The 13,503-nt window shown below is 35.0% G+C and overlaps 1 protein-coding gene across 2 annotated transcripts in view; it reads right to left on the minus strand.

Annotated features, from left to right (window-relative positions):
* LOC143222912 (galectin-8-like) overlaps window positions 1–13,503 on the minus strand; it is a 55,970-nt gene that overhangs the window by 25,642 nt on the left and 16,825 nt on the right. The window contains exons 1-2 of one of the 2 annotated variants that reach the window (XM_076450081.1): window positions 3,135–3,585; window positions 2,353–2,444 (exon numbers count right to left, since the gene is read on the minus strand). In XM_076450081.1, the coding sequence (XP_076306196.1) occupies window positions 2,353–2,378 (26 nt within the window). In that variant the 5' untranslated portion in view covers window positions 2,379–2,444; window positions 3,135–3,585. Of the gene's footprint in view, window positions 1–2,352; window positions 2,445–3,134; window positions 3,586–13,503 lie in introns of those variants that run through there. The other variant, XM_076450080.1, reaches the window with a different exon arrangement.

A 13,503-nucleotide genomic window follows, 5' to 3' on the forward strand; every position in this document is an offset into this window, starting at 1 on the left:
AATGGCAGTAAAAGTCTGACTAGGTGCACGAAAATAAGTGTAAGAACCAGTACCAAAGAGAGAAAGGTTGTAATCCAAGAGCCTATGCTTTATGGAATGACCCCTTCAATCAATATTAGCACTACGCTGAAAAGGATTGTGTCCATTAAAGTCTCTCGTGATTAAAAAGGAAGATAACTTTTCAATGAGAGCATCGAGGTCTAATTCATCATAAGTCTCTCCAGGTGACAGAGAGAACAAACAGTGATGGTATGACTAAGAAAAACTAGGATGACCACTAGCTCAAAGGGTGTATTGAGTGACAAAGACAAGATGGGCACATGCTGGTCGACCCGCAGTACCACCCGTCCATCACACAACCTGCCATTTGCCATTTCTGTTCTAACAAAAACTACTGAAACGTGACTGTATCGTCAGATTTCAGAAATATTTCCTGTCAGGGAAGACATACAGGATGACAGGAATCAGTTAAGGCCTTAATGTCATCCTTTTTAGAATGCATCAAAGTGGCCATTTTTATTTATAGAGAAGAACTGGGTGAATAACTCTTTAATTTACGACCACGTCATTTCTATTTATTAGAAAGGTCTATAGGCCTCCATAGATTTTATCCTGGGTTGAGTCGGCAGATCTTTGTCAATAGATAGATTCCAGTGACTAAGACTGTGAAAGAATAATCGTTTTACATCTAATCTCTTCTGAATAAAAAGAGAGAGGCATTTGCCTTAAAGCTTTGTCTGCCAAGGAATGTAAGATCGAAAAATTAGGTGCAGGTTTAGAATGGGTTTTAATACTGCTTATCAGAGTCTTCAAGATATGGTCGTTTACGAATTTGCCGTTCTTTTTTCTATTTTATTTTTTAAGATTGGGTGGATCCATAAAAAAGGAAAATGGTTTAGTGCTCACTGACCCAACCCACCATGGAGTCCTATAAAGGAATGTACTACAATGCCAAGTAAGGACACTATAGCAATGTCAGGGCTTTATGAGCACTATATCCAAACACCGGCATCAGACAATGTCCACAACACGGGTTGAAAACGTCCAACACTATTCATTTGACCCTAACTCAAGAGACCAACTGATTGACCCAGGGGGAGCCAATCGAAGTCACCCGTCTACAGGAATTCAAGGCAAAAGTGACATTTCCAGTGTCATAGACACCACTAAACTACAAGTATTTTCTTCTCCCCTTCACGGGTCGCCACGAAAAGAAAACCATCGGTGAACATTCATTTCCCAGAGGAGGTAAACTGAAAAGACAGAACCTACTCTGGGAGGTCCCCTCCCACGTAAATACATTCAGATCGAGGGGGATACTCATGGTTGGACAGCACAGATAACCCATTGTGTAGCTGTGTGTTTAATTACAAAGAAGTGTACACCGTACTAGTACTATCACATTTTAAACATACTGTGAATTTAATTAACTTTAGTAGTTACTAATTAAGATTAAATATTAAGAGAAAACTAAAAACCAGTTTAAAATATGGGAAACTGTTTGTAGCTGTACACACTTACTTTCATCGAAGCTAAGCCAGACAGTGGAGTCTCAATCTCGAAATATTTCTCCACGTATGATTTCGTTTGTATTTTGCTTTTTATGGAAAAGCTGTTAAAGCCATCTATTATCGTCCCTAGTTTTAAACAACTTATCATAGGAAGACAGCCAGTCAGCATCACCCTTCTCTTCACCGTTCACGTTAAGAGATCGACTGTTACTATCATAATTCACTTACAAATCCAGCTAGACAGCGATATCCAGAGCTTCTACCACAGGGCCAACTGACGCTCTCATAATTTTCTTAAGAAGGGGTATAAAATTATTTATTTAACGGTGAGGTGGTGTTCCTTTTCATTCCTCTACAATTGAGATACAAAAACTTCCATTTATTGTATACATTGAGAAATGAATACAATCACATAGCCGGGAGATGTTCATTTTAATAATGATGTAACTAAGATGGCAGAACTAAATAACCTGAACATGGAGACAACCACAATACATGCAGACTTGAAACCTTAACTAACTATGCTGAACTGGGTATCAAAGAACAATGTCATTTAAAAATAATTTGCATTCCTAATAATTTGAAAATACTCCTAAAACATCACCGTTTATCCATTTCTCATATAGGTCTGAATTTTATATTGGAATTTTAATTCCAATTATAGAATATTTATATTAAACATTATATAAAACGTGTACAATTGTAACGGTATCAAAAATCTTCTTTTCTCTTTACAAGTTCTCGGTTTCAGTATTGGTTATCCATCAAAAATAAGACACGATATGAACAACCACATTTATTGAATTCTGTAGTTTACTGTCAAAGAGCAAAATAGCCTTACCTATCGGGGTTCTTGCTGGGTACCATTCCCTGTATGAAGATTTTAGAGCCAACGGATAGCCCATCGGGTATAGAGCAGACATAAGGAACGCTCTGAAAGCATATAATTTTGCTTATAAGTTAAATTTTAACACTTTTTTCAGATATTAACTACTGTACATGAACAAAGTTTTAAATGGTAACATTACAGTATTTGAAATGCGATTCCAAAAGAAACAGTAAACCTAGTTTATTAAGGTAACTTAAAATGAAGTAAAGTAGATATGAGATTTTTATAGAATGACAAGTTTGCAGCAAGAATATCACAGAATATTACTGGGCTTCACAAAAAAAAAGTATTAGTGAAGGTCGGAGTGAAACATTTCAAGGATGGCCAGGTTAACATCTAAATAAACTGTCAATGTTAATTATAGAGCAATACTTTACAAATAAAATCAAGGTTAGAAAGTTACTTAAGAGTTTAAAGCGTAATGAGACAATGTTTTACATTTCCCTCTGGGCATCTTATTAAAGCCCATAAATATACATAAAAATGTATAAATTATATGCTTCCAATATATTAAAATCAACCACAATTAACACCACATAGATTTATAATTCTGATAATTAATGTTTTAAACAATTCTGATAGAGCTAACGTAAAGACAAACGTTATCACTGGTTTTAATTACTACGTTCATTACCTTTAAACAATAAGAAGTCTCATATTCTTTCTATGTGATTAAAGAAAACTGTTCTGATTAATTTCTAATTACACCTATGTAAAAATAAGTGCAATATTACCTTTATTTTCGATTCCGAAATTAGGAAGAAAGCAAGTCGATCGTTAACCACGTTCAAAGCTGTTGTTATGATCAGTTTTTCACTGTTAAGAAGTTGTTCTAAACCAAATCTTAAAAAGCTATAACACTTTTGATGGAAGTCAAAATATTCAGATACAATAAATCTTGGCAAAAGCTACTAAACCTCAAATATGACGAGTTCGGTCGGAATTATAGTACAAAAGAAAAAGAGGGGTAGAGAATGCTGTTACTCTGTTTCTTATGATGTATTGGACGTGTACACCTCATAGACCAGCGGAACAGTTGGACACGTTCTCCCTGAGTCGCAAGTATCGTGAGGCTGATACGGTCTCTTCACGTACACCTACTCAACTCTTCTGGATGGCACGTTTCTCCTTATAGGGGAGGAGAAGTTGCGACTGCTTTGAAATTAGATTTCTGGCCAAAAAGTTCTGTAAATAGGGCGACACGCTCATGTCTTGCGTATTTGAGGGATGGAGAGGGCCTAGCTATGTAATTCTGTTAGTATTTTGTTTTAAAATTCTATATATTTTCATAATTAAACAAAGTTTGTTAAGCAAGGCGAGGCTGTGTTATAACTGAACCTAAATATTTTATTACTCATTTTTACAGTTTTTTAACACAAGTGAGTTATAACTAAACCTAAATATTTTATTACTCATTTTTACAGTTTTTTAACACAAGTGAGAATGTTTAATAAATCAATGCTTTGATTTTATTATTATGTATTTTTACTCTTTTTATCCAAATCAAAATGTTTAATATATCAGTGCTCTCATTTTATTAGTATATATTTTTAATCTTATTTACCAGATTATTGTATAACATACCAAGGCTTAATATAATTATATTATGAATTTTACGGTTTCTCTTTTCCCAAGTTACCGTTTAACATACCTAATGCTTGGTCCAGCATGGCCACGTGGTTAAGGCATTAAGGTAATTCGAGGATCGCGGGTTTGAATCCCCATCACACCAAACATGCTCGCCTTTCAATCACACTATTCGTTAGTAAAAGAGTAGCCCAAGACTTGCCGGTGAGTGGGGATGACTAACTGCCTTCCCTTAGCCTTACACTGCTAAATTAGGGACAACTAGCGTGTAGCTTTGCGCGAAATTCAAAAACGAACAAAATCTAATGTTCAATACATTTTTTTCATCTTATTTGTAATTGCACTCGAATATAATTCGGGAACAATTACGAGCAAATGCTGCTCTTTTGTTTCCAGTGGGCTATGTAAAAACATTACTTGACCAGTCAAATAAATAAAGGATTGCGTTAAAAACAGCACGCCAAAAACTTGTGATGAAAGTATCTTAATTATCTGAACAAGTCACCGGGGAATAGTTTATATAGAATGTAAAATGTGCCCCGAGGTTTGGAGGTGATTGTAAAAGTAGAACTCACATCATGGAGATATACGGTCTGAGACTTAATTTTTCTTTCCATTATAAGGCCTGCCATTTTCTAACAGTAGTATGTTTGTAAAAATTAAACCAAAGGATATTTTCCTTTAATTTGAATAAGTATTTAATTAAGTGATAGAAAACGAAATAATACACAAATGTGCTACGTGTATCTTGTTTCAGCCTATTAAGCTGAGATATAAGACTGTCTCTGAACGATGTGTGGATTTAGGATAATCTTTAACGTCTGGTTAAATATCAAACATGATAAAACATTATAGCACTTAAGTATTTATACAGTACGTAAATGTGTTTGACTGTGACATCTCTGAAATTTTACTTTCTTAGAAAACGCTTATGTGACGAACATTCTACTACTTTATGTATATTTATACAGGGAATTATGAAACAGTCACTTCATCCCGAGCTAACTAAAATGTACAAACAAATGTAATTTTGTCATTAAGCTAATTAGTTCGAAAGCAAAATGCTAAACTTGTAGGATATTTTCTTTCTAGTAGAAATTCAATTTTTTTTTGTATTATTACATTAAGAGTTTGATGTAATTTAAAATACAGATTGTCTTGTTTGGTTGAATTTCGCTCAAAGCTACAAGAGAGTTATTTTTGGCAGTCCTTCCTAATTCTGAAGTGAAAGACTTAAAAGAAGGTGACCAGTCATCACCACCCACCATCAAGACTTGGGACACTCTTATCATCGAACAGTAGGAGTGGCAGAAATACTATAATGCCTCCATGGATGTTGGGACGGAGATTCAAACACGCAACTCTCAGAGTACGTGTCAAACGCCCTAACCACCTGGCCCTACTGGACTCTAAACCATTATTTGGAAAACTTCTGTATGTACTTGTAACTAGAGAACTGCTGGACTAACTGTCACCAAACATATGTGGTACTCTTAGGGACTTTGGTGAATGACATAATGGACCAATACTCTTATCTAATTCATTATGACACTTCCTGGGAGCCCATGTGTTTCCCGTGCTTAAAGATGAGAAACAAAACAAATACAAATAGTGAAATCTAAGAATGTTGCAGTGTGTAAAAATGACAGTAAACGTGTTGCTTTCTGCGATATTGCCTTTCTTTGTTGATGTTACTCTGATAAAACAAATACTATTAGTATCAAAAATCCAGAAATATATTGACACCAGTGCAACATCAATAATTTTTGCGGGTCATTTTGTGTATAATGTAATCGATATATGTATACACAAAGCAAACATGTGTGTCTGTTCGTTATCTAACTACTCGTATGTTGCTGGGCCAATCAGTGGCCGACTTAAAGTTGTGTGGGCCCAAGGGCTAATAATTTTTGTAGGTCCTACATCCTATTTAATTTTACCAATGGGCTCCATCAAGACCATGGGCCAAGAGGCTGAGCATCCTCTGTTCCCTACCTGAACACAATACTGGGGTCAATCTAAATCAGATTTTGTGAAATGATAGTTTCTAATCAGGGTTTTCAACTTTACTCCACCTTCATTATTTCTGTCATTGAGCATTTATTGTCTTTGACGAGAGTTAACGTTAACATTATTGCTAGATGGCGCTACTGACGCCTTTGCAATTTTTTTTTTTTTTTATAAAATATACATACTATGGGTGAAAAGGCATGCATACAACTATTGCACGGACAAATGCAACAAAAAAATGAACACTATTATTCTAATAATACTAGACTCAGTTGAAGTTTCTATTTATTCAGCGACTACAATACTAACATGAAGAGTCACTATTTTGTCCTGTGAACTATCAACTTAGGCCCATAAGAAACTTGTGGCTAATGACCTTGAATAAATTACTTGAAACACTGAAAGAACAATGAACTGGGTGCTGAAAGCAGACAGCAGAAAGGATAACTACTGCCACAACTTTTTTCGCTGCCTCTTCCTACAAAGTTGCCTTGACCATCACGTTGCATATACCATACTCTAAATATATACATACTGAGTTTTTAAAGCTTATACAAAACGTTTGGTGAAGTAATAATGAATATTGTAATATGTTCTTGTATAAATAAGTTGTGTGAAAGATAGGCGTTGTGTTATTTAGTTATTTATCATAGCATTCACCTCCATATACATAAATTTTAAAGTTCGTAACAAACTTTTAAGAGGGTTTGCCAAGCTTGTATAGTTTAAACAATAGTTGATATTACTGTGCATTATTATTATTTCTGTAAACCTGCTCGAAACATGGCTTTTTTCCTTTCATTCAATCCGTGGACCCTTAGAGGTTTGTGCCCTTTCTTCGGCCAATAAACGTAATGAGACTAAGAATTGATAGTGCGTAATAGACAGGTAAGACTACCGACCAATACACGAAGACAGAAGTGTTAACATTGTTAGAACTTGGAAATGAAATTTATTTCTGTGCCAAGAACAGAACAACTGGAGAAAGGTAGAATAAAAACATCGTTCAACTATCTGGATAAACTTAACTGCACAAATCTGGGAGATTTACTTGATTAGGATCATTAACTGGTAGCAAGTTTCCTCGGAGGATAAACATTCTGACTGAAGATACCAGGAAATTCTACATTTTAAGAGTAAGAAAACATTTGAAAACTCCTTGTATAAATATAGGATGAAAAGTGACTACCTTACAATTTTTTTTGTACGACCAAAAAATTTAATGTTGAAACTTATTCGTAATACACGTTATTCCTAAACTAGAAGACGGGTACAAATGGAAGGATAAGCAAAGCAACAACAGTATGAGTTTTTGTGGTTTATACTCCTTGAAATTTTTGTTAGGCAGCATAAGAGATTAAGATGTTGAATGACTTTGTGACTAAGAACCATCATCTGGGCTTTCCAGCTAAATATTTATCAAAGATGTCACCTAGATACTTAACAGTATCAAAGAGTTAGACTGGAATGTTGTTGATGCTGACGTTAAAGAGTTGCGACACTGGCGAAATTTTCTCCTTTAATATTCAAAAAGCACCGTTCTTGTTTTCGTGGCATTACGTGTAAAAGGCTTAGTTTATGCTTTACTAGTATTGTTGGCGTCACATTATTGGAATATTTCGTATGTTTTTCGTTCTGTTAACTGCGTATTGTTCAATTATCGCGTTACGTAGTTTATAAAAAAGCTCGAGTTCTCAGTGAACAAGGTATACATGTGACTGAGTGAACGCAAGCATAACAAGAGTAATTAAAGTTCAGTCAGATAAAAGTTCAAAAACGTGAAGTTAACCAGCTTTTGAGCGATTAACCATGACAGGCGAAATTAAAAATGAATTTCGGAGAATACGCTGTCTTGTCAAAGGTATTATAAAGTAACTGAACCAGTTTGTGCGGACTTTGATGAAAAGAAGACAACTTTTTGTAGTTCAGGATACAACTGTGGCAATCCACGGTTTAGCAAGTGAATTATTCACTGATACTCTTGTCAAATAGATTATAAAACAACTGAATAACTTAAGTGAACTTTTATCAAGAATATAATTTACTTTTAGATAGAACTACGATATATTCTATAGTGTAAAGAATTTTTGTACGTGTTTGATTTGTTTCGAATATATACTAACTTAAAACAAGTAAATTGTGTACTGTCCGTTTATTTTTAGAATTTTTGTCAATAAGTCGAAGACATCTGCTGCACAAGAATCTCAGCACACATACATAAACATATGACAGGTCTATTTTTCAGGTTTACTGTATGGGCTGGATTCTTAACAGTAGGTGTTTGACTTGTTGGCAATAAATTTCAACAATAAACAAATAACAATTGCTTACTTATTTTAAAATTATATATTAAAACAAGTTAAACGTATATACAGGTTTTCCTTACACCATTGGTTATCACAGTTTTAGAAGACAGTTTGACAAAACAAAATATTCTTCCTCTGTTATTACAATATATTCTATAACTTCATTTTAAAACTGTCACTATGTGATCTTTACGGCTAAACTCACAATCACTCAGTATCTATCGAGCTAAATTTCCGACGCGTATTTATACAGATCTAGTACATTTTATATACTTTTAGATACTGTGATGCGTTAATACTCAATTAAAACAAGAGAAACTCCTAAGGTTTTAAAAACTTGATGCTATATAAAAATTACCAATTCATAACTACTGAAGTACACAATTCATAAACAGTTACATAAATAAATTTGCAATAAACGCTTCTAAAATAACTAAATTTAACACTTTTCTATACAAACTATCTAAACCATAACACTCCCATTAAACTTAAACAGTCATATATATCTAATAATAAGCCTCTTTTCAGGAAAAATTTACTATATTGTTTTATACAAAGACTGTTTTCACTTCATACACAAAATATACTCCTACAGTCTATACCAATATCTACAGTTCCTTTGATGGTTCCAGTGTAGAAATAGTAATTCTAGAGATATAATGCTCATCTCATGGTCCTTGCACTGTCGATTTTGAACTTATGGAAGTATACAAGGTGCTGATAATGTCTGAATTATTAACTCATTTTTGCAGAGGTAATTCTGGAATTTCCAAATGATAAATATGATGGCCAACCACCTTTATTCAATTGTGGAGTAGTTCTCACTAATCAACATCTTTTTACTGACGTATCTGTCTTCGTGTTCTTACAGAAGTAAAGCTCCAATTCCAATGACTGATGTACTGACTTGAACAGTTTGTTGAAATATGTGAGTCTAAGGATTGGAAAACGTCTTAACATATTATTCAACTGTGGTTGTTCCCATCTCACCTTGTTGGGTTGATCTTTCTTCGTCGGGTTTGTCAGTGGTGCATCAATTTCAACACAGTTTGGGGGTGAATTTACTATAGTACACTGCTAATGTCAGAATAGATCTGACTTACTGCTTGGTCATAAAAACTGGTGCATCTTGTATGCGGATTAGCTTTTTTTCCATGGCTTTCTCTCAGTCACTCACCTTGTGTCAAACAAAGTATAGTACAGAATAACTGATGGGGTACTTAGTCTAATGGTCAAACCTGGTGCCCTCACTTCCCCAAATAACGAGTTTTTTCAGGTGGTATTCCTATTTGGCTGTGTTAGTCAAGATGTTCGATGTTGGTGGTTTTGTACAACATCTTGTTCATCACGTGGCTGAATGTTACTGCTAAAATGACTAACTCAAATGACATTCTCTTGATTTGGTAACCTCTTTCTTGCGTCGCAAACGCTCTCATATATTTAAATTCTGTCTTCATCAGGACCTGCCAATAACCCTTAGAGATTGATATTGGTAAAAACCCCTGCTCTGCCTCTGGGTTGCCCAAAGGTTTAGAGTTGAATCTCGTCACGAGGTTTAACTTTCGACAACCTGTGCAAAAGCAATTTAAGCCATCCCTCTTCTTCACGATTACAACTGGTGAACAACAGTTTGACTTCAAAGGTGCAGTGATTCCAGCTTCAAACATGTCGACTTTTTGCTTCTCACATAGGGTATTTGGTACAGATTTACCTTGAGTGAATTCCTGATTGTGGCTTTGTGTTGTACAAAACCTGTATTCCCTGTCTATCTGTGTAGACATCTGCATACTAGCACGGTAGATTGTGTAGCACTTTCTTGTCAGTCAGTTTTTCATTGATTTTGAAGTATCTGTGCATATAATCTCCACTTACTGGTCCTAGATCTAATAAGTCTTCATCTATGACAAATTCACTGGTTCGGTATTTATGACAGCCACACTTTCAACATCCATCTTTATCTACATAACCGAACCAATGAAGTCTTCTTCCCATCCACTTTTCCCGCACAGTCCGTTCTGTTGTCCACTTTCCACATTTTCAAAAGTACTTTCCATCGCAAAATAAATTTGTTGTTTTCTCTGGTTAGTAAAACAGACTGTCTATTTTTGAAATGTTGGTTATTGACCTTATTGTCATAGAAGTACTTCTGACTGCCTTGGGCTGCAAACAGTTTTTTTTAGTGAGTTGACAGGCCTCTTTCATTTGGTTCCTGAGATGTAATACGTGCTGATATGTATTCCTCACTTCTGAATCTTAATTTTCTGCTCATTGTTCTTTTAATATCTCCGTGTGTGTTTTTCTTATAGCAAAGCCACACCAGACTATTTGCTTTTTCAATATCTGCATTGTACCTTGTACATACAGTAACTTAAAGAGTGAAAATATTGTATTCGCTTGTGAAGTTTTTGAGTAAGCAAATAATACTGCCTGCATTACCTGTCCCATTCATGATATTTCTTTTAGCACATCTTCAGCATGTACTTTAAGTATTCATTGACTCTTTCAGAAAGTTCATTACATCTGGGGTTGTATGGAATGACAAAAAGCTGTCTCATGCTGATGAGTCTCCACACGTATTACATCAGTTTTGAGGTTAGCTGAATCCTTCTATCACTATGACAGAAAACATACTCTGTGTAACACTTCCAAGAGAGCTTCTGCTACATTCTTCTTCTCTATCTTTAGCTTTTGGGTAACATGCTGCACAGTCAACTACTTTCAACACATCCCCATTACCCTCACTAGACACAGGTACGAATCTCTCTTATGTAAGACATTTTACCCTGTGGAACCTTAGCTATCTTCTCTCTAGGTAATACCCTTTGACAGATGTCACATGACTTAAAGAATCTCGTCACATCACAAGGTTGTAGGTGAGTACTTTCATGCACATAGCCTCAAAATATCCCACGTCGTATAGAATGTCAACTCTTTTTTCTGTGGATAAACTTTCTTACTGTGCCATCAATCAGCATATGTAAATGTATCTTTCCCATCATCTGGATATAAGACACCAAACTGTTCTTATTTTTGCAACAATTGTATCAGAATTTTCACTTTCGTTTCTCTGACATAGCCTTTACCTATAGGCGTGTTGAGGTTTGTTGGCACCTGTCAATATTTGTCACATGCTCCGATCACCTCTAGCATCACTGACCATCAACAATACACTGTTTAATCATGGTGATACCACCTCATTCATGTGGTGAATCTGATGAGGTGAGTCTCCATTGTTTCTTCTGGCAGCAGCATCCATGATAGAACTCTTTTCTTGTTTATTGCTTACACAATCTTCGTGGGTAGCTCCAGTTGCTTTGTTTTGAGATTTGGTTGTAATCTATAACCAATAGGTTAAAACAAAATCTCAAAATAAAGCAACTGGAGCTACCCACGAAGATGGTGTAGGCAATAAACAAGAAAAGAAAGTTTTATCATGGATGCTGTAAGAAGAAACAATGAAGATTCACCTCATCAGATTCACCACATGAATGAGGTGAAATAGTTTAGATGGATTGGCAAATCTACTAATATGTTAACAGTCCATCTAAACTATTTTTACACCTGGCCATGTCAGGCCACTCTGTGAAGTGTTGCTGTAAATATGCTATAAACTGTTTGTCCCAGTTCTTATACTGAATAAATATTTTGTATCTCACCAAAAGCAGCATCCATATGGCCCTTCTGTTCATCAAATTTGAGCAGCTTTGGTCAGCTGGTCCTGACTTCGCTGTCATTCTTAGGTCCTCTATCTTTCTCTTAGAGAAGCTTGATGATCTCAATTTGTGCTCTTATTTTCTCCCTATTTCTAGTTTCTTCTCTCTTTCTTATTTCTTCTTTCTCTTCTTTACTCCCCTTTCAGTTGACACTCTTCTCTCACAAGGTCTTGTTGTTATTTATTAACAAACTATCGTACATTGCAGTCTTTGGGCCCAAGTCGCTTGTTCTTCTCTATCCACTTAAAGTCACTCGACATGGTTACATAGTATGGCTGTAACCTCTACAATATTTTCGCCACCATGACAGCTGTACGTATGTAGGCCTATTTGCCACTATTGTTTTTGTCTATTTCTGTTGTTGTTTACCACTGTAGATCGTGGCCGGCTCATCAATAACAGGTTTTTATGAATTATTCAAATTCTTTACAGTAGATGTTAGCGACTTGATGGCGATAAATTTAAACAATAAACAAACAGAACATGGTTCACTTGTTTTAAACGAATTTAAGACAAATCAAACCCATACATAAAGGTTATTTACACTGTTTGTTATGATACTTTATCCAGAGTTTCAAATAATATGTCGGTCAGTCTCACTAATCGTTGGTAAAAAAAGTAGCCCAAGAGTTGGCGGTGGGTGATGATGACTAGTTGCTTTCCTTCTAGTCTTTCACTGCTAAATTAGGAACGACTAGCGTCGATAGCCCTTATGTAGCTTTGCGCGGAATTCAAAACAAAACCAAAACGTATTACACAAAGTCTCACGTAATGAAACCTATTTTTATCTTTCCCAATTTTACTGGTTAACTACACGAACTTCATTGACATCGTAGTTGAGAAATTAAACTAACGAATTCAAGTTGATCTTGAAAGTACAAATGTTTTTGGATTCAAACTTTCAAAGTTGGGTTTTTTGGTTGTTAACGAAATTTACAAAGTGCACTTGACCAAAATTCAGTGTGAACATTTTCCTGTTTGCTTGTTTTAAATACACAACATTTTAGTTATGTTGAAGAAGAATAACTTTTTAAAGTAAAGAGGGTAAAGCAAAAGATAATGTTTACACAGTATCAAAGATGTTGAAAAACTAAGAAATTTTTTAAAATGAGTAACAAATTAGTGATTTCTTTTGCTCAAGTGTCTCTTTACTTGTGTTACTTTTAAAATATTTAACAACCTGAATGATATCCGTTTGTAATTATGCTCAAAAAACAGAACATATATTTATATCTAACTTTTTGCCTAAACTTTAAACATTTCTGTAGTATCTTCGGCTTAGCTTATAAGATAAACGATGTTTTATATTCACTCAAAGTTCTATTTCCTTTAGATCGTGTACTTCACAGACCCTAGTAAGGAAAACAGACATATTGGACATTACAGACCTTTATATAATTTGTTAAAGCACCAACACTGTGTGGAAGTGTGCAGATAGAAAGAGGGATGGAACATGAGAACTGAAAAGCAACATCTAATAATTGTTT

The sequence above is a fragment of the Tachypleus tridentatus genome, chromosome 8 (genome assembly GCF_004210375.1).
Source record: "Tachypleus tridentatus isolate NWPU-2018 chromosome 8, ASM421037v1, whole genome shotgun sequence".
Lineage (NCBI taxonomy): Eukaryota > Metazoa > Arthropoda > Merostomata > Xiphosura > Limulidae > Tachypleus > Tachypleus tridentatus.